Source organism: Jaculus jaculus, chromosome 13 (genome assembly GCF_020740685.1).
Source record: "Jaculus jaculus isolate mJacJac1 chromosome 13, mJacJac1.mat.Y.cur, whole genome shotgun sequence".
In the NCBI taxonomy this organism is placed as follows: domain Eukaryota; kingdom Metazoa; phylum Chordata; class Mammalia; order Rodentia; family Dipodidae; genus Jaculus; species Jaculus jaculus.
This window is the reverse complement of record NC_059114.1, coordinates 72,077,736-72,099,838: the sequence shown is the minus strand read 5'-3', so window position 1 is coordinate 72,099,838 and position 22,103 is coordinate 72,077,736. Positions and strand designations below refer to the sequence as shown.

Genomic DNA, 22,103 nt, shown 5'->3' with positions numbered 1-22,103 from the left:
CCACTGAAAGCTAGACCTTGACCTTAGACTGATTGAATGAAGGCTCTAGAGATGGATGGGGCTGAGGCCTTAATTTTAAAACTTTCCATGTAACTCTAATATGAATGCAGGCTCCACAGCCACTGAATTAGTTCGGCTCAGTTTTTTCTTTTCACATCACCAAACACCCTGTGCACATTCCCAGTGCCACACTCCTGCGCACACTTCCTTTCCATATTCTCTCTCTCTGCTTTTTCCTTTGCCTTTGGTCTAGCCTTCCATCTCTCGGTGTTTAACTTCTACTTGGACCACAACAATGCACCTTAGAGTGAGTCGGCATGCTGCCCTGTGCAAGCCCCAGGCTCTGGTTTCTGTCATTCATGCATCACTTGGAACATATTCTCTTCGCAGTTCCTGTCATATCATGTACGTGGCCATTTTCTGAACTGGGGAATATGGTCTCCCCAGAGAGAAAGCCTTATTTTCTTTAAAAAAAAATAGATTTTTTATTTATTTGAGAAAAAGAGAGGGAGGGAGAGAGATACACACACACACACACACACACACACACACAGAAAGAGAGCGAGAGCGAGAGCGAGAGAGAGAGAGAGAGAGAAAATGTGTGTGCCAGGGTTTCCATCCACTGCAAAGGAACTCCACATGCATACACCTCCTTGTGCATCTGGCTTACGTGGGACCTGGAGAATCGAACCGGGGTCTTTTGGCTTTTCAGGCAAATGCCTTAATTGCTAAGCCATCTTGTCCAGCCCCAGGATCTTCTTTTCTTCTTTCACTTCTCCCATGGAGTCTGGCACAGATATTTTGCCTCAGACAATGCAAAAATATGGGTTGTGGACATAAACACATGGATGGTCACCCACCTCAGCTTCACAGACATTTCCCTCAGAGTTAGATTTCCAGTGAAAATGAACAGATGTTACTTGTATGCCTCAAAGAGCACCTTCAGCATTTTGCTGTAGCTAGTGGAAGAAACACAGCCCTGTAGGCAGAGTTCATCAACCCATGAAAACTATGGTCAATTTTTATAGTACATTTCTCCATTAGCATTTTCTGTACCATTATCTTATCGACTCTAAGCTTATTTTAGCATTGTTGTGGGAAGAAAGGTGAGGGTGGCCCACAAACCAGCAGGGGAGAGGAAGTTAGCCCCCACAGGCCACAGCCTTCCCCTAATTCCAGAGTCTGACTGCTCTTCTCTTTGGAGTAACTGAAACTGCAAGAACAAATGATGTCTTGACTCTATTGCCAGGTCAAGTGCCATGTTAGGTCATGAACAAAGGACACCGAAAGTGGACCCCTGAAGCCGTCCTTCTGGACCCTGGGGTTGCTTCTTGTTCAAGCTGTTTCAGTCAAGAGAACAACAAGGGGAGAGATGGTTATCGCCACAGGAGATGACTTAGTGAGCTTTGCACAAATATGTGAAACCCTAGCCATTTCCTTTTCTGATTTTCCACCGTGTTAAGAAGTAACGAATACATTGTCATCTTAAGAAGCAATTAAAGGTAAAATTTGTAAATCCAGATTTTATTTTTTTAAATACTTAATTTATTTATTTGAGAGAGAGAGAGAGAGAGAGAGAGAGAGAATGGGTGACCCAGGGCCTCTAGCCACTGCAAATGAATTCCATACACATGCGCCCCCTTGCACATCTGGCTAACATGGGTCCTGGGGAATCGAACCTGGGTCCTTTGGCTTTGCAGGCTAATGGCTTAACCGCTAAGCCATCCCTCCAGCCCATAAATACAGATTTTAAATGACAGTTTAGTCCCTGGAAGTTGAAAAGATCCTTGAGGTATGCTTGCATGAGGGAAAGGGTCAACTGAGTTTATTTTATCCAACTCAATCCTAATTCTAGCAGATGGGGTTCAAGTTCCACTGCTCAGCAGCAGCATGATGGTTGGGGAGGAGGAAAAGGACATTTTCTCTGTCATAAATCCCCAACTAACTGAATTTGGGACAGACTTCAGAACAGTCTGAGCCACGACTAGAGGGAAATGTTTTGTTTGGAACAAGGGATGATGGAGCAATTTCTAGTCTAACTTTGCCAACTTCTTAGTCTGAAGTAGTGGTACTCAATGAAAATATAATGTTGTGTTGTATGTGTGATTTTAAATTGCTAATAAACTGCATTTAAAAATTAAAAAGAGGGCCAGAGGGATGGCTTAGTGGTTAAGGCATTTGCCTGCAAGGCCAAAGGACCCAGGTTGGATGCCCTAGGACCCACATTAGCCAGATGCACAAGGGGGCGTACGTGTCTGGAGTTCATCTGCAGTGGCTGGAGGTCCTGGCATGCCCATTCTCTCCCTCTGTCCCTCCCTCCTTCTTTCTCTGTCAAGTAAATAAATAAATAAACTATTTTAATAAAAAAAATAAAAAGGAAGTAGGTGAAATTGATTAAATAAATTTTACCCAAATGAGTCTACCTAAACTGTTGTCATTTTAACACATAAACTAACTTACAATTAGGAGCTAATTTTACTTTTTTGGGGGGGCACTACTTTGTTGCTTGAAATTTATGAGTTTTTTTTAAAAAATATTTTTTGTTCATTTTTTTTTTATTTATTTGAGAGCACAGACACAGAGAGAAAGACAGATAGAGGGAGAGAGAGGGAATGGGCACGCCAGGGCCTCCAGCCACTGTGAACGAACTCCAGACGCGTGCGCCCCCTTGTGCATCTGGCTAACGTGGGACCTGGGGAACCGAGCCTCGAACCGGGGTCCTTAGGCTTCACAGGCGAGCGCTTAACCACTAAGCCATCTCTCCAGCCCGTAATTTATGAGTTTTACACTTAGAAAACACTTTCCAACTAGATTAGCCACATGTCAAATGTTCACTATCCCCACAAAGCCATTTTACCAAAGAGTGCAGGTTTGGACCCACTATGTGGAATTTGAGACATCAGTTAGAAATCATTGCCAACACTTAACTACTGACTAAATTTTGCATTTCCCATCTGCAGCCTCTTTCAATATCTCTTAGAACAGATTATCTTCCTGTACTGGAAAAAGAATTTGGGCTTTGGAGCACAATAGACTGAGCAATTCAAGAATCAGCTTTGTAAACTTGGGCTGGTTGCTTTTCCTGATGGGTCAGTTTTCCTCAACCATAAAATGAAGACAAAAGTAGCTAACTCACTAGGTAGTTGGGGGGATTAAAGAAGATATGTATTGAGTATATAGCTCAGACAAAGGTAGCACCATCCTGAAACCATCAGCATTTTCATATAGAGGAAGCAGAACAAGACAGAACTGAAGGATTACTTTGAACAAGGAGGGCACTCAATGCAATAGAAGTCAGGAAGGGGTCCAAAGAGGGTAATAGGAAGAGATTACAGTCAAATTTCAGTATGTTTATGTATTAAAATTCTCAATAAAAAATGTATCTTTGTGGGCTGGATGGATGGCTTAGCAGTTAGGCATTTGCCTGCAAAGCCAAAGGACCTTGGTTTGATTCCCCAGGACCCATGTAAGCCAGATTCACAAGGGGGGTGCATGTGTCTGGAGTTGATTTGGAGTGGCTGGAGGTCCTGGCTGTGCCTATTCTCTCTCTATTTCTCTGTCAAATAAATAAAAATAAAATATATATTTTAAAAAGTGTTTTCAAAAAGAGCATACTTGAAAATTGGTAAAATCCAACTTGATTTTTAAAGAGCCCATCTTTAGATTGGGGTCTCTGCTGCTAAATTTATTCCATGTCGAAATCATCTCTTTGAAATTGTTTCTGCTAAGGCATGACACCTTTCTCAAGTGAGTCACAAGGTGGATTCTTGTTTTTCTATCCAAGTTTAAGTTGTAGGTGATCTTACGAATTCTTTTCTTATTGTCTATGTAAATCATCAGTCCTTGTTACTCTCCAGCCCCAAATCTATTTTTTTTCTTTTGGTTTCTTGAGTTGGTTCTCACTCTAGCCCAGGCTGACCTGGAATTCACTATGTAGTCTCAGGGTGGTCTCAAACTCATAGCAATCCCCCTACCTCTGCCTCCCGAGTGCTGGGATTAAAGGCATGAGCCACCACGCCTGGCTTTCTATGATGATATTAATGCATTTTTGTTACCTTCGTCTTTTTTTTAAAAAAAATTGTTTATTTTTATTTATTTATTTGAGAGTGACAGACAGAGGGAGAAAAAGGCAGAGAGAGAGAGAAAGAGAAAGCGCACCAGGGCATCTAGCCACTGCAAATGAACTCCAGACGTGTGCACCTCCTTGTGCATCTGGCTAATGTGGGTCCTGGGGAATCGAGCCTTGAACCAGCATCCTTAGGCTTCAGAGGCAAGCGCTTAACCACTAACCCATCTCTCCAGCCCATGTTACCTTCTTCTTATTTGTCACTCTCTCTCTCCTTGTCTGTCTTCCTCCCTGTTATATCACAAATCCTCAACACGAAACAAAGCACATTGAGTGTCTGGTGGATAAATGAATGGATGCCTAACCCAGAGAGTAAGCACAATCGGTGTCTTGATTCTACAATTTGTAGGCAATAAAAATTCCAAAGTTCTGTTAATCTGAAAGGAATGCCCAGGAAGCCATTGGCAGAGACCTAGCCTCATCGGCTGACATTGGGTATTGCCTATCTGGAGCCTACCACCTGGGCTTGGGAAGAGATGGGAAATTCAGTCCACCCTAAGTGGTTTTGTTGTTGCTATCATTCACCATGTACCACAAGCAAAGTGTCTGTTCACATCACTTGAAATCCTCCACGACATGTGGTTATTTTTTGCCCTTGAGATGAATCCAGATCCAGCTGGCATGATGCAACTTTCTGATAGTGGGACGCTTGGCAGCAGTGGGTAATGGAAAAAGAGTAGATGCCAAAGACAGAAAGGCCTGGGCGTGGGTCCTGAACTATACAGACCAGGTGAATTATGCAAGTGTCTCCAGTCCTCATCTTCCTCGTCTGTAAAGCTTGACATGGTAACTCGGGCTCTGCAGTGCTGGAGTTACACGGGGCTCTACGTGGTGGTCAGTGCACGTCCAAGGTTCAGGGACCAGTGATAGATCAACAGGGTCAACTTCACACATATAAAGGCTTTTACAGAATGTGCTGCTGCTGGTCAGGCTCTGGCTACTTTGTGGGTATTCAATTTCATCATTAGAGTTCTGGTGATCATTTTTCCCACATTTCTTTGTCAGATGACTTGTAACTGAGTGGCCAGGCAAAGAGAGAAACATAGAGAGAGAGGGAGGAAGAGAAAGACAGAGAGAGAAGAGAAAAAGACAAACTTCCCTCCACAAAGACAGTTTCTGATGTATTTGGAGACGGACCCAGCTGCAGACTTCTGTGTTTCCATGTCCCACTGTCTGTAGTTACAGCTGTAGAGAACTCTTTTGTAGTCAAGACAATAGGCCAAAAGAGAATAGAGAGAATGGCTGAGAATCCATGCCACTATGGACATACCTTATTTGTTGGCAACACAGAGAACTCTGCTAGGCACACAGATTTAAAGCGATAAACCCAATCTGGCCTTCTAAATCTCTCTCTCATCTTTGACAATAATAGGGGCCGAGCTAATTTCACCCATTCTTCTGGTTGCTGCAAGCTCCACAGGAAATTGTAAGCTGCTCTAAAAAGCATGTGACCATTTGACACTTACTTACAACTCCACATCAATATTAATCACAGCAATTTGTCATTGACCATGGGTTAAGCATTTCCATTCTCTCAACAACAATACAGGACAAAAGCAACAGGACATTTGCTCCGACTTTGCAGACAGGAAAAGTGAAGCTCAGAGAAGGTCAGTGACTTGCCAAAAGTGCCACCATAATTTCCAAAGCCTGGTGAGTTACACAGGGTGCCTGCTCCACCTTGTTGGCAATGTTGGTGGGAGACGGAGGTTCCTACAAGATATGAAACCCTGGACTTTTAAAGGCAAATACAGATGTCCAAAGGGATATCATCCCATGGCCATACTCTGCACTGGGGAGTATGGCTCACTTTGTTTCCAAGCAAAGCCTTGGCCTTGCTTTCTGACATCCAGCTAGGTGAAGTGAAAATCAGATGCGGACCCTGATCTCCTGCAGGTAGTTCTCCACTGCCATCTGTAGATCAGAACCTCTAGGGGTCAGGAGAATCACCTTAGGAAAGTTATGAAGAGTTGAGAGGATGGGGTTCCCAGGAAGCAAACATGGGTGAAGCCATGTGCCAGACCATGTGAGACCTCGCTCAGGAAAGAGGGCATCTCCTCCAGCAGTGTGCCTGACTCCAGAACCTGCCAGATCTGCCAGTTACTCCCATGGCCTGCCATGGGCTGTGGCTATCCAGTTTCAGAAGCTCGCCTGAGATGTGTTGATGAAGAGTCCTTCAAGATAGGGAATTTTCACATGGTCTCAGGGGGATATCCTTAAGTCCTCAGAAACTGTGTGTGAAATTCCGCCCACGTTCCACAAGCATCGATCGGGTTGGGGTCCTCTCTGGGTTGACAGCACACGACCAGGATCCCAACTTTGAAAAAGCCACCGGGAAATGAAATTTTCCTCTGTGTCATGCACTGTCCAGCACTTCTTCCCAACTGAGTACTTACATATGGAATGATAATTAATTTGCAGAGTGAACTGAGTCTTGGGGAGAAGAAAATGCACAAGGTTGCATAGGGAAGGGGCAGAGCTGGGAATGACCAGGTTCCTGGAGAGATGTGGCCCAGTGGCTAAAGGCACTTATTTGCAAAACCTGGGTTCAGTTTCTCAGGACACATTTAAAGCCAGATGCACAAAGCCGTGCATGCACCTGGAGTTCGTTTACAGTGGCTGGAGCCACCCCCCCCCCCCCGCCCCGCGTCCCTCCCGCACATCCATTCCCTCAAATAAAATAAAATATATTTTAAAAAGATACTCAAGCTACGCGTGGTGGTCCACACTTTTAATCCCAGCACTCAGGGAGGCAAAGGAAGGAGGATGGCTGTGAATTCCAGGTCAGCCTGGGCTAGAGGGAGACCCTACCTGGGGCTGCTGGGGAGTCAAAGGACCCCCCTGCAGATCAATAATGATTTCTGCAACCATGTTTCCAAATTCTATCACAGAAAACCCCGAGTTGCCTTCTACGAGGGAAAGAAACAGGTTTGCTTCTTGAAGACGCTAGTAGAAGTCACTCAAAGGATATTTTCTTACTCAGAAAAACAAACAAACAAACAAACAAAAAAACCAAACAGCGCTTGCTTTTCCCTTCCATTGCGATGTTGGTCTGGGTTCCCCGAATGTGACTCCTTCCCTGCTTCCCTTCTCGCAGCTCCCACCTCCCTGCTTCAGCTCTGCGCGCACCCCAAGCTTCTCCAGCGAGCGCTGCAAGCCGCTCACCTGCCACCACCTGCTGCCTGGGGTGGCGGTGGGACTCGCGCTGGGGACCGCGCCTCCAGTTCACTTTCACACCGGATACCCAGCACGTGGGGCAGCGGCGCTGGGGGTGGGAGGGTCCTCAAGTTCGCCGTCGCCTCGCCCCGAGTCCTTTCCACCAACCCGCTATTCCCCCAGCTTTGCATTTCCACACAAACCACCTGCAATCTGAGAACCCCACAATCGCGCCACTGAAACTCCTTCTCCAAGGCGCGCCTGCAGGTGGTACCTTCCCCCAAAGACTCCCGGGCGCCCCGCGCAGTGCTGAAACCTGAAGCGCGGTGGCCAAGCACCCCGGGGAGGGACATCAAAAATCCGGCCACAGCCTGGGATTTCCCAGGCGCTTGCGGGTTCTAGCTGCTCGAGGGGGATTTCTGAAACCCCCTCCCCACACCGCCGCGCCTGCAGCCGAGCTGGCTCCCAGGTTGCCCGCAGCTTCGAACCCGCGACCATGGAGAGCGCTCGCCAGCGGCCTCGAACCCGCGACCATGGAGAGCGCCCGCCCGCACGTCCCCTGGCCGCGCGCAGTGTGCCGGGCCCGGGTATGGGTACTCACTTCTGCCGGCGAGCGAAGTCTGCCATATCAGGCTCTGAGCACTTCCTGCCCAAGGACGCGGAGCTCTGTCACTGTAGGTAAAAAGCTGTTTCATGAGCAGTGGGTAAAATCCACAAAGCAGGATCGGAGCGAGCAAGACAGAAAAGGAAGGAAGGCGGGGAAAGCCCAGCCCAGAGGACCGGGCATCTGGGGATTTCAGCCTCGGCTCTCCCTCTCCCCACCACCCACCCACCGTCGCCAGCTCTTGTCTCGGAAGCTCAACTGGGTGCACTTGTTCACTCTTTCTTCATTACAGGAGGAGTCAGTGTTGCGACATGCATGTTCCTTGCTGGAGGCAAAACTGATTTTTCTTCAGCATGCAAAATGCCCAGAGCTTGTCAATTTTTACAAGGTGACGAAGGAACAGATGCTAAGGAAGATGTGGGAAGAAATCACCGATCGATCCTGCCCAGATCGCTTGTGCATGACCAGTGGACTCTCTTCTACTGGGACTGCACGCTAGTAAACGGACCGACCAAAGGATAATATAAAAACGCACTCGTAATTCAAATGACCTCAAATATGATATTTCTCTCAGCAAGCCAAGCTGAGGCTTGGTGTCAGATTTCTTTCTTTATTTCAGAGCAATGTTGAACAGCACTTAGACAATAATACTTGAGGGGCATCGGGGGATTTGACTCGCACCTTCCCTGAGAAGGAGGAGTCAGAGAAAAGTGGGCAAAAAAATAAATGAATTAATTAAAAAAAAGAAAAAGAAAAAAAAAACAGTTACCCTAAAAAGGTTTTGCTTTCTTTCTGCATAGTTGAAGCAAAACTTCCAGGATGCTGCCTTTATGCATTGCTATGTCAAAATAGTACCAAAAACATCAGTGGTGGCTAAATAACACACAATTTGGTTGTTTTCCACAACTACAGAATTAGTTTTTTTTTTCTAATAGGATGTATTGACCTGAATGTTATTTTATTTTTTGATATTAGCAGGCCACACAAAATCATCTCTTTTGTTTTCTCTTAAGCCCTGTTCCCTCCACGTTCTACCTTGCAAATAGAATATTGGAGCAAATAGTAACAGCTGTTTGAATCAAACTGTCATCCCTGAATAAGTAAATCGCCAGTGTCTGTTTGACACCGTTAATTAACATTGCATCTGACTGTTACATAATTTAGAAGTCCACCATGAGATATTTAAATGAAGGCTGAGTTTAAAAACAGGTACTGAAACCCTGCTCTCTCCTCCTCTGGTTTGTCTGACACATCCTAACTGTCAGACCCCATTCCACAGTGGTCACCCACTCTGTCTCAGGGAGCTGATAAAAAAATCCCACGATGTTTTTTTGGTGATCCTTTTGGACTAGAAAAAGACACCCACAGGATATAATAACATAATATTTTTCTGCCTGATGGTCCTGAACGAGTCACAGGATAGACCCCACCTGGTTTAACTAGCCGCTAGGATACACTGCCATGCAGAGCTTGTGCCTGTTCTCGGGGCTGACAGAGCCATATTCAGAGTGCACAGTGCCATTTTAATTTCAAAACCAACGGGCAGCTTCTTGAATGGCGGAATGCAGATATTTCTGGCCAGGTTGTGCCCCAAATAATCTATTGCTAAATTGAAGATATTTTAAATTAAAAAAAGCATTTCTTAAGTATACCTACTGATTATCATAGGCTAACCTTGCCTATCTCCAACATGCTCAGAACACTTACGTTACCCTGAAGTTTTGCAAAAATCAAGTAACCCCCATTTTTTAAAAATTTTTTAAATTTTTATTTGCATTTTCCATGATTATAAAAAAAAATCCCATGGTAATTCCCTCCCTCCCCACCCCCCACACTTTCCCCTTTGAAATTCCATTCTCCACCATATTACCTCCCCATCACAATCATTGTACTTACATATATACAATATCAATTAAGTACCCTCCTCCCTTCCTTTCTCTTCCCTTTATGTCTCCTTTTTAACTTACTGGCCTCTGCTACTAAGTATTTTCATTCTCACGCAGAAGCCCGATCATCTGTAGCTAGTATCCACATATGAGAGAGAACATGTGGCGCTTGGCTTTCTGGGCCTGAAGTAACCCCAAATTTAATCTAACAGAGTGTCTTTCAAGGTGCCTACCTTATCACAGCAATCATATGTCGAAAAATCTTGAATCATCATTATTTGGAGCTTTATTTTTTTCCTGTATTACTTTCTTCTTCTTTTTTTCTGCCTGTGTGTGTTTGTGTGCAGAATGTGAATGATGTGGTGTGTACACATGCGTGTAAAGAGGCCTGTGTGTGCAAGCAGAGGCCAGAAGAGAACTTAGGGTGCCTTTCTTTGTGGCTTATCCACTTACTTCCTCGAGAGGGAAGGTTCTCCCTCAATCATAGATTGGGGTTACAGATGTGTGACCATGCACAGCTTTGGGTAGTTGAACTTGGGAGGTCTCAGGACTTCCCAGGTCCTTACCCTTAGGCAGATGGCATTCTTCTCTGCAGAAGCATCTGTCTTCCCAGTCAGCCTGTCTGTATTTCTGTATCACCTTAGATGACTCAGTTCCACTCACCATGCTGTTTCACCCGATAATGAAAACTCAAGATTACTGGCTCTTTGGAAGGCAGGGACCTTGCTCTTTCTTCTTGCCATTCCTGCCTGGCTTGCCACGCTCCTGCTCCATAGCAGAGGACAGCTTGGTTGTTGAGTGACTAACCCGTGTCTTGTGGGGGGGGGGTAGAAGGTCAAGGCTGGCTTTCTGCTTTGTTGGGAGGCATCTGGTCACTGACGGGCAGCCAGGTACTGTCGCTGCCTTACCTCGGCATTACAGAGATGACAGTGTGAGCCTTTTGGTCTTTCCTCTCCACCTAACAGTTGTATTTTATTTCCTTTACACACCAATGCAATCCACCCTTTTCCTTGGGTTTCCTTCTTGCCTTCTTTTTGCATTTGCCTCGGTGGCTATATTCCTCTCTTTTGCCCCCTTTCCAGCTGTGTCCTGTGTCCCATATCTATTCACCCCCAAGACCTTGTCCATAGCCCAAGGCACCAGAAAGAGCCCAGGTATTAGCATTTACTGGGGGTCTTTACTATTTATTTGACTTCCCTGAGCTTTACTCACTTGCTATAAATCAGGCCCAGTAACATCTGTCTTAAAAATCCAGAAAGGGGCTGAGAGATGGCTTAGCAGTTAACAAACAGTTAGCAAAGCCTAAGGACCCAAGTTGGATTTCCTACTACCCATGCAATCCAGATGCACAGGGTGGCACATGCATCTGGCGTTCATTTGCAGTGGCTGAAGGCTCTGGCATACCCATTCTCTCTCTCTGCCTCTTGCCACGTGCAATATTTAGAGATGGGAACTCCCGTGGGCAATCTGACTAGCTATATAAGCTGAATCAGTGAGCTTGTATTCAGATGAGAGACTGTGCTTCAATAAGAATAAAGAGAAGGGCTGGGCATGGTGACACACACCTTTAATCCCAGCACTCGGGAGGCAGAGGTAGGAGGATCATCATGAGTTCAAGGCCACCTTGAGACTACATAGTGAATTCCAGGTCAGCCTGAGGTAGAGTGAGACCCTACCTCAAAAAACAAAAACAAAAAAGAGAGAGAGAAGGAAGAAGACACCAAGGTCAACCACTGGTCTCCACATGTAGACACACATTCATGTGCATCTCCACTCACACACGTGTATACACACCCTCCCCCCACCCCACCAGTGCTGATAACACACGCAAAATCCTGGCATGCAACAGAAACACCAAGTCCTTTTCCCCCTCTTCCACCCCACCTTGCTTGCATACTTAATCATTTTCATCCTTGGGTTTCTTCATCTCACTCCTTCACACCTTTTCTGACCCTGCCAACCCTTTGGGTGGCTTGATGACCTAGTTCGCCCCTTTCTTAATTTGTCAACCTTAGTGAAGGAATATCAGCTGTCCCCACTTACTGTCCTCTCAAACTTGACTCGGTGTTTCTCAGCCTCCTCTGAGCAGTGTGACTCCGTGCAAAACTCTCCCGTCAAGAGGTTCAGGGTAAAAGCCAGGCGTGGTGGTGCACGCCTTTAATCCCAGCACTTGGGAGACAGAGGTAGGAGGATCACCGTGAGTTCAAGGCTACCCTGTGACTGCATAGTGAATTTCAGGTCAGCCTGGGCTAGAGTGAACCCTAGTAAAAAAAAAAGAAAAAGAAAAAAATAAAGGTTCAGTTTGGGAGCCGGACTTTGCTGCTCTTTCGACAGCGAAGCACCAGCTGCCACCCTCCATTCTTTTGCTCTTTGACTGCTGCCATTCTAGCCATCAGCTCGCTCTGGGCTGGGTCGCCGTGGCCTCACCCAGCTCCCCGCATATCTTCCCCTGCAGTCTGCCCTGCCTGTGAGCCCCGCATTCCCCGCTCCCATCCGTCTCTCTGAACCCATGTTGCTTTCCGCTACAGCTCATCTTTCCTGGGGCAGTATTATATTCTTGTTCCTTCGTTTTTCTTCTTTGAGGACGAATTCCCTTTCTTTTTCTGTTTTTATTTTATTTTACTTATTCATTTACTTGAGAGAGCAAGAGAAGGAAAGAGGCAGAATGATGAGAGAGAGAGAGAGAGAATGGGCGTGCCAGGGCCTCCAGCCACTGCAAACAAGCTCCAGACGCGTGCACCACCTTGTACATCTGGCTTATGTGGGTCCTAGGGGATTGATCTGAGGTCCTTTGGCTTGGCAGGCAAATGCCTTAACTGCTAAGCCATCTCTCCAGGCCCAACTTTCCTTTCTTTAACAAAATAGAAAATGCTAGAAATATCAAAACAGCAAAAAAAAAAAAAAAAAAAAAAAAAAAGAAAGTGACATACACTACTTAAAAAAAATCTGCACTTACATCTGTAAAGTAAAAAAAAAAAAAAATCTTCCTAATTACACATCTTTCTTTTTAATCCATTCTTATCTCCAGAGGAGACCTCCATGGACATCTGGGCACATATCTGTATTTGTAAAATGTATATGTCGTTATGACTCTACTAGAGCTTGTATCTATTTTTTTTTCATATGTCATGATTATGATTTATTCATGGTTTATAAGGATGGCTTAGCATATGCAAATAAATAAGTTTGATACATTAACAGAATGAAGAATAATATCACACAATCATCTCACAAGATGCAAAACACAACTGGCAAAATTCAAATGTTAAGTTAAAAACTTGCAACAAATTAGAAAAAAAATACACCTCAGTCAAATATACCACAAGTCCACAGCTAACATCATACTCTCAAGTCATTCTTTTTTAAAAATATATTTATTTATTTAATCATTTATGTTGTTGGATGAATGGGCATGTCAGGACCTCTAGCCATTGCAAATGAGCTCCAGATGAATGCACCACCATGTACATCTGGCTTACATGGGTTCTGGGGAATTGGACTTAGGTTCTTTGGCTTTGCAGGCAAGTGCCTTAACTGCTAGGCCATCTCTCCAGTCCCCAAGTCATCTTTAATTACAATATCCTACTATATATTTTAGTGTCTATATAGGGCTGGAGATCAAACTCAGGAACCCAAGCATTCTAGACAAGTGTACACTACTGAGCTAAATCCCCAGCCAACTTCTATAATTGCTTTGTAACACTGATACCTACATCCTATTTTATTAGTTAGTAATAATCTGTCTTCCTGGAGTACAACAAGAACTTTCTCTATTTTTTTAATGAAAAAATGCAATAATTTCTGTGGCTTAAACTTTTATTTATTTATTTTGCATCTTGAAGGTAGGATCTCATTGTAGCCCAAGCTGACCTGCAATTAGTCTCAGGGTGGCCTCAAACTCACAGCGATCCTTCTACTTCTGCCTCCCGAGTGCTGGAATTAAAGGCATGTGCCACCATGCCTGGCTTTGAACTTATTTTTCTTATATTTTTTTAAGATTTTATTTTTGTTTATTTATTTATTAGTGACAGAGGGAGAGAGAGAGGATGAGCACACCAAGGCCTCTCGCCACTGCAAACGAAATCCAGATGCATGTGCCACCATGTGCATCTGTTTTTTTATTTTAATGTGGGACCTGGAGAATCGAACCTGGGTCCTTAGGTTTGACAGGCATATGCCTTAACTACTAAGCCATTTCTCCATCCCTGAACTTATTTTTCTTAAATTATTTATTAGCAAGTGTGTGTGTGTGTGTGTGTGTGTGTGTGTGTGTGTGTGCGCCAGAGTCTCTTGCTGCTTCAAGTAAGTAACAGAAACTTGTGCCACTTTTTGAACCGGGGCAACTAGGCTTTGTAGGCCTTTAAGTGCTGGGCTGTCTTCCCAACAACTGTCTGGCTGTTTTTAAATTTTAAGACTATAATGTTTATTTTATTTTTTTCAAGGTAGGGTCTCATTTAGCCAAGGCTGACCTGGAATTCACTATGTAGTCTCAGGGTGGCCTCAAACTCACGGCGATCCTCCTACCTCTGCCTCCCGAGTGCTGGGATTAAAGGTGTGTGTCACCACGCCCGGATATTTTTAATGTTTTAACGATCCTTGGATTGAACTTGTATCCTTGCATATGCCAGACAAGCAGTCTTCTGTGAGATATATCCCCAACTCCGGTGGCCTATTCTTTTAAAGGTTCATGCAATTACATAGTCTAGGTTGCTGCCTGGATGTTTAGTGCATTCTTTTCAGGGCTTTCATAGTTTGTAACGTATTCTTGTTACATTTTCAGTACTTAAAACTTTTTTCATTGAAAAGTGCTGTCATAATTATTTTTGCATATGCCTTAGGATGAACACATAGAAATAGTTTAATTGGGTAGAACCTTGTCTTCAGGACATGACATGACCACACAGTTACTGTCACCTGCACAATACCTTTGGAATCATCATCATTCCATCAAGGATGATGGAGAAGGGCCATGATGGACCTATTCCCCCTGAGCAGCTATTGGTAGTAAATGGTAAATGTAGTGGGTCACACATATGTACAATGGAAAAAAGACACTGAGGGAGAAGAGGGACTACTTGGGAAGACAGAGGGGCTCAGTGGAAGGGAGACAGCATGAGGGGATAAGAGAAGGTAATAGGAGAGGATTGTGATCAAAATGCCTTACCTGTAGGCTGGAGAGATGGCTTAGTGGTTAAGGTGCATGCCTGAGAAGCCTGAGGACCCAGGTTCGATTCCCCAAGGCCCACATAAGCCAGATGCACAAGGTGGTGCATGAACCTCGAGTTTGTTTGCCGTGCAAGAGGCCTTGGTGCACCTATTCTCTCTCTATATATCTGCCTCTCTTTCAAATAAATAAACAAATATTTTAAAATATATGTATGAATAAAAATGTTGATTTTTAAAAAATGTTGACAGCAACCAGATTTCTCTTTTAAAACGTTGTAGGAAACATTTCTAAAAGTGAGATAACAGAGTCATAGGGTTTCCATACATAGCCCCAAAATTCTATCCTAAAATGATCACGAGTACACACTTCTATCCAGGCATGCTTTCTCACATCTTTGCAGGCACTGGATATTATCAACCTGATCTTGCCAGTCTTCTAAGCAAGGTAAGTCTTTTGCTTTGATTCACAGCCTTTTGAGTTGATGTGAGCATTATGATTTCATTTTTTTTCTCATGCTATGACCACTTGATGTTATGCTTATTTGTCGTTTGAGATGTTTATCTGTTTATAAACACTTTTTTTTTAATGTCTCTCATTGTTAGGATATTAACACTTTGTTAGATGCATTGCAAACATTCCTATATCTGTCATAGCTCCCTCAATTTTTTTCCTAGATTGTTTCAGTGCATGAACATTTTTAATTTTCACCTAGTTAAATTCATGCGTTAAAGCTGCTGAGGCCTCTGGGTGTTCTGTCCCGCTTTTTTGTATCTGGTACTAATAAAGCCTGTTTATTTTTTTTTCAAGTGGATTTAAAAAAATTTTAAAAATATTATTTATTTACTTGCAAGCAGAGAGAGAGAGAGAGAGAGAGAGAGAGAGAGAGAGAGAGAGAGAGAAGAAGAAGAAGAAGAAGAAGAAGAAGAAATAGAGAGTGGGTAAACCAGGGCCTCCAGGTGCTGTAAATGAACATCAGATACATGCGCCATTGTGCATTTTGGCTTATGTGGGTACTGGGGAATTGAACTCTAGTCATTAGGCTTTGTAGGCTAAGCCATCTCTCCATCCCTCAAATGGGTCTTTAATTATGTGGGGCTTTAATTTTAAACATAACTGAGGTGTAAAGTTAAATTATTTCTCCTCTGAATGTGTGGTCAATGACTCTGTTCCTTCCTGGTGAAGAAATCTGCTATTTTGCCACATATCACATATTAGATTTTCCTACATTTATATCTAATACGTACCATTCTGTTACTTTGATATGTCTATTTGTATGCCCCAAATGCAATTTTGCTTCATTCATCTGTGCAAATATATATTTACTGCCCATGATTTTAACCACTCTCTCAATCATTCCTTTAAAGGTTTTCTTGACAAATGCGATATATATACTTATTTTCATAAATTTTTATAATTAGTTTGTTGAACTAAAATAGTTATTTGACATTAGAGTACATTTATGTATCAATCTGGGAAAACTGAAACTGTTAAGGTATTAATTCTTCCTATCCAGGCAGAGGTATGTCTCTCTATTTAGTTACTTTATATCCCTCTAACTTATCTTAAAATGCTGCTATAATCTTGTTGCCCAGGTCACCTAATCAAGCCATATTATGAATCCCTCATTTGTTTTCAAGGTTTTACTCTTATAAATAATGCTACAAAGGATATAGTTGTGGAAATGTGGAAAGGAACCTGTTCGTTGGGGAATTTGCTTCATCTGTCTCCATCATAGCTGGGATGTAACTCATTCAAAAGGCAGGGCATCCTGGTAGAACCTAGACATAAGGGCTTGTCTTTCTCGATAATGTTAACTGTGAGTACTTTCTCTGCCAACCAGGGAGGAAGGACTATAAACATGTTTCTGTCTTTTTCTCCTATTATTTCTCATTTCACACCTTTATCACTTTACTTTTTCTCTTAGAAGCTCCCTTATCGTCTTGCCTATGTCAAACTCTACTGAGCCCATGGTGAACCAGATGACATCAGTCCATGAGTTAAGCTTTTTAAAATGGTTTCTTCTTCAGAGAAGTAGCTCTGAATATCCACGGTGGTTTGGAATGTATCAACCCTCACCTACTAAAAACCCTCCCCATTCTCTATGTTCAGGCTTGGCAGTACCTTTTTCTTCAAGCTCTTCCTGATTAGGCCAACTCTGAAAACCCTCCGTTGGCTTCAGCTGCTCAGTACTTGGCAGTGGGTTTGTAGTATAACTGCTCTGTTCTACTTCCAAGTATCTTCCTAGGGCCAATCGGGGCCAGCCTGTGTAGCTGTGTCTGGTAAATTATAAACTGTGTATAGACATAAGGCACCACTATTAGGCAGTATTTTTACCCTTCTAAAGAATTCACACTAGAGAATAAGCAGTGAAGCTAATTATAACCTACCTTTATGAGCATGGGAATGAAGACATGTCTCTCCATGGGAACATGCGGTAGGGAGGTGTTAAGAGAGCTGGCCTGTTCACCAATAAGGTCATGTCTCCTAAACCAAAAGGAGGGAGAGATGAACATTGCTATTCTGGTCGTAGCTACGTGGTATTGCTAAACATCTGTGATGAATTTTTCATTTAAAGGGTAGTCCTGGGATCAGCTGTAACACTGTCATGGGAGAACCCACTAGAAATACTAGATGAGGCCCACCATAACCTTCTCAATTAGACTTCTTAGTTTAATAAGATGCCCAGGTGGTTTGTATGCACATTAAAGTTCAAGAAGTTATATTCCAGAAATGTGATCTCTAGGGGTTTTTGTAAAGTCTTTTAAAATTTTTAATTAATTTTTTTTTTTTTTGAGAGAGAAAGAGAGGGAATGGAGGGGAGAGAGAAAATGGGTGTACCTGGGCCTTCAGCCACTGTAAAAGAACTCTGGATCTCCAGATACATGTGCTATCTTGTGCATATGGCTTACATAGGTCCTGGGGAATTGAACCTGCATCCTTTGGCTTCACAGGCAAATGTCTTAACCACTAAGCAATCTCTCCAGCCTTCTAAGATTTTTATTTTTGTCTTCCAAATACATAATGCCTTTTTGTTTTTGCTTTTTTTTTTAAGCTAGTGTCTTGCTGTCTAGCCCAGGCTGACCCAGAATTCACTATGTAGTCTCATGGTGACCTCGAACTCACAGTGATCCACCTACTCTGTCTCCTGAGTGTTGGGATTAAAGGTGTTCGCCACCACACAGGGCTTGCCTCACTTTTGTTTATGTTATGCACATTCTACTGTATTACAAATTAGTTAATGCAGAAATTTTAAAAGAATGAGATCAATTTTGAAAGTTTGAAATTTTTGTTTTGACAGCATCAAACCATTTGGTTCTTAAAATTTTTATTGATTTATTTTATTATTTTTTTTATTTTTACTTATTTATTTGAGACCTATAGAGAGAGGGGTGGGGGAGAGAGAGAGAGAGAGAGAGAGAGAGAGAGAGAGAGAGAGAGAGAGAGGGATATTGAGAGAATGGGTGTACCAGGGCCTCCAGCCACTGCAAACGAATTCCAGACGCGTGCGCCCCTTGTGCATCTGGCTAATGTGGGTCCTGGGGAATCGAGCCTCAAACCAGGGTCCCTAGGCTTCACAGGCAAGTGCTTAACCACTAAACCATCTCTCCAGCCCATTTCTTAATACTTTAATTAATCACCAGAATTTTAACAAGAATAATATGGCTTAACATGCTTCATTTTGCAAATGATGTTGTCTTAACACCTTTGAAACTGTGATTCAACATTTTGGCTCTAAGTAGTTTATTTTTCAACTCTGAGTTTAGCATCTGTTACAGGTGAAAAATATGCTACAGAAAATGTTGGTAAAAGCATTATCTTTATTTCGAACAACATGTATCCACACAGGAGAGCAGCAATCTTGTATAGCAAAAGGCAGGTCTTCAAGAGTTTGACCAGAGTAGGATGAGGAGGCATGAAATTATCTTACATTTCTTTTCCCTAAAAATAGTTTATTTATTTATTTTAGAGAGAGAGAAAGAGGCAGATGATATATAGACAGAATAGGTGTGCCAGGGTCTCTAGCCACTGCAGACGAACTCCAGACTCATGAAGCACCTTATGTATTTATAGCTTATATGGGTACTGGGGATTAGAACCTGGGTCCTTAGGCTTCACAGGCAAGCATCTTAACTGCTAAGCCATTTCTCCAGCCCCTATGTTGCATGTTTTAGGAGAAGGTAGACATCTTTAAGTAGCTATTTCCAGCAGACTTATGATCGTCCCTGGAGAACCAGTGGGACAGAGGGTGTAAGATAGGGAGGGGATCCCATCAGGGGTCCTGGGTGTCCAGATGTGGGCTGGGGGCTCCTTTTTTCTTCTATGCATCAGAGAGTGTTGGCTATATGGTGTTGAGTTTTCCACAGACTGTCTCTAGTGTCTGGGGGTCTGGTTTATATCCCCTGTAGTAGGTCAGGACAACTTTTCAAAGAAAGGAAACCTGCATGAAGGGTACTTCTCCCCACTTCCTTATTTTCTACAGAAAAGATCAACTTCAAAGGCATTATAGTTTAGGTTTCCAGCCGAGGGTCAAATCTCCTCATGTGTTCAAGTATACTTGGGCCATGCCTGGGTACAGATAATTAGCACCTCCTTCTGAAGAGGATATTGTTTTTTCCTAGTTAACCAGGACCCCTCCCAGAGACGTTCCCCATGTGATCTTAGAAGCCTTAATACCCATCTTAGAGCAGAAGATTAGAGGAGTTGCCTTCGAACCCCACATTGGGCACCACAATGATACCAGAAGCTGCAGATGGATTCTTCTTCTCTGTCACTTCCACCAGACAAATAATTAGGAGACTGGAAGATGGTTATAGTAAGGCACAAGTCAGAATCTATTGCCAGCAAAGCTCCCTCAGACATTAGAAAGGGTGCTGAGAGGGTTGTACTGATTACAGTGTGTTGTTACTGTCCACAGTCCCAAGGATGTGCTTGACAAGATAAAGGAATTAAAACATAAATGACAAATAAACAAGTAGGGCACCTTCTGGCATATGTGATGTGCTTGCTGAAACTTCCCTTGTTTTGATGTAGCATCTAGGGCTTGTGGCAAAGTTTTTTGAGAACTGAGTGAAGGCACCTTTATTAATCCCAATGCTAAATATTGTTTAAACTTAACTCTATTTTTCCTTAGGGAAAGAAAACCTCAAATAACATTATATGATTTATTTTCTTTTTTTTTTATTAAATTGCACACTAGGGTGCTGACCTTCCTTTTGGAAGGCTATTTCATAGCCACAATTCTCTCAACCATAACTGTGCTTCAGAATTACAAGTGCTGGCCACTAGAAAACAGGTCCATTCCACCACAGACCTATCCAATCTGTATCTAAGAGCTTGAGGAAATATATTCAATAAGTTTCATGCCTGCCCCCCAAAAATAGTTTGATGCAGTGAGTCAAGCATTCGGTATACAGACGCATTCTAAGTTCAGTGCCACAATGTCTTGTCACCAAAAGAGTTCCAGAAATACCAGCATCACTTCAGTGTTTGTTACAAATGAGAAGTCCTCTTTCCAGAACTGGCTCAGAATCTGATTTTTAACAAGATTCTCAGATGACTTACACGCACAGGAAAATTTGAGAAGCACTAGTCTTGCTAGGGTTCCTAAACCCCAGGGTGACTGCAAAATGAATGTGATGCCTGAAATCACCTCTGGCAAGGGGAAAACTGACTCATACTTACGTACGTTCTCCATCTCTGTCTTTGTCAGGATACAAGACAGGATGGCATTAGAAATTCCACTTTGTGGCTGGAGAGATGGGTTAACAGTTCAGGCACTTGCATACAAAGCCCAAGGACCCAGGTTTGATCCTCCAGGTCCCATATAAGCCAGATGCATAAGGTGGAGATCTCAACAGCCATGCTGCAAAGGCAGGAGCTCTGTGTCAGGAGTTGGAAGATAGGTGTCTAATGCTGGCTTCTGTACTCATTTCTAGCTCCCAGTTTTGTTACCTGTGAAATGACAGGGATGGGTTGTACTCAGAAGATTTTTTTTCATTACTGTTTTAGACACTTTTGATAACAAGATCAAAACAATAAACTCTTTCCATAGCAACTTTTGTATGCAAACTCTTATATGTACATAATTCTAAAGAACCTATAACATAGTGAGTTTTCACTAAGCTTGGGTTAAGAATTTTGAGACTTAATGCCAAATTAGGAACTTTTCAGTTCTTTTTTTTTTTAATTAATTAATTTATTTATTTGAGAGCGACAGACACAGAGAGAAAGACAGATAGAGGGAGAGAGAGAATGGGCGCGCCAGGGCTTCCAGCCTCTGCAAACGAACTCCAGACGCGTGCGCCCCCTTGTGCATCTGGCTAACGTGGGACCTGGGCAACTGAGCCTCGAACTGGGGTCCTTAGGCTTCACAGGCAAGCGCTTAACCGCTAAGCCATCTCTCCAGCCCACTTTTCAGTTCTTAACATTCTCAAATTATGAGGGGGAAAATGAAAATCTTGTTGATTGCTAGGTTGCCCATAAATTTAGGCACATTAAATAAATTTAATAAAGTCGTATCACTGGTTTTCATCTCTTATCATTCTCAGGTTTAATACTGGAAAGAAATTTCCTAGGTATCAATTTTAAGGGCTTTGCTTTAGATTTGAAAGCACATGAATAGAGTGCTAAAAATGTGGGCTGATGAACGTTCCAAGAAATTCTCACTGATATTTTTACTTCTGTGGCTCTAAGCAAGTTTCTTAGCTTCTTATTTTAACTTGTTAAAAGAAGATTCATATAAGGCCATCAATTTAAAAGTGTACTATAGTGTGCTGGTGTGTAATAGGTTCACAATGTTGTATAGGCAGTACCTTTCTCAAGTTCTAAAGCACTCTATGTTCCTATAAAACAATCGCCACACCATCCTCTCCCTAATTTCCATTTTGATGGCTTTATGCTGTCTGATTACTTCATTTAAGTTGCAATGGAGTGTATGATTTTCTGTGTCTGGTTCCTTTCAGGCAGCAAACACATCATGTCCAAAGCTTATCCATATAGTGTCATGTATCCTTAGTTTGTTGTTTTCTAATCTTAATTTTCAACAACTTAATGTATGCATATAATGTGGTTTGATAATGTATTATTCCATTGTATGGTTATAACACATTTTGTTTATGCATTTGTCCATTGATTGACATTTGGGTCATTCCCATCTTTTGGATA

At 42.9% G+C, this 22,103-nt stretch overlaps 1 protein-coding gene across 3 annotated transcripts in view; it reads right to left on the bottom strand.

The window, feature by feature from the left end:
* Positions 1-8,088, bottom strand: part of Prlr (prolactin receptor) — a 200,061-nt gene extending 191,973 nt beyond the window's left edge. For all 3 annotated transcript variants that reach the window (XM_045133037.1, XM_045133036.1, XM_004652513.2), the window contains exon 1: positions 7,884-8,088. In XM_045133037.1, coding sequence (XP_044988972.1) covers positions 7,884-7,909 — 26 coding nt within the window. In that variant the 5' untranslated portion in view covers positions 7,910-8,088. The remainder of the gene's footprint in view (positions 1-7,883) is intronic.
* Positions 8,089-22,103: the final 14,015 nt, after the last annotated feature.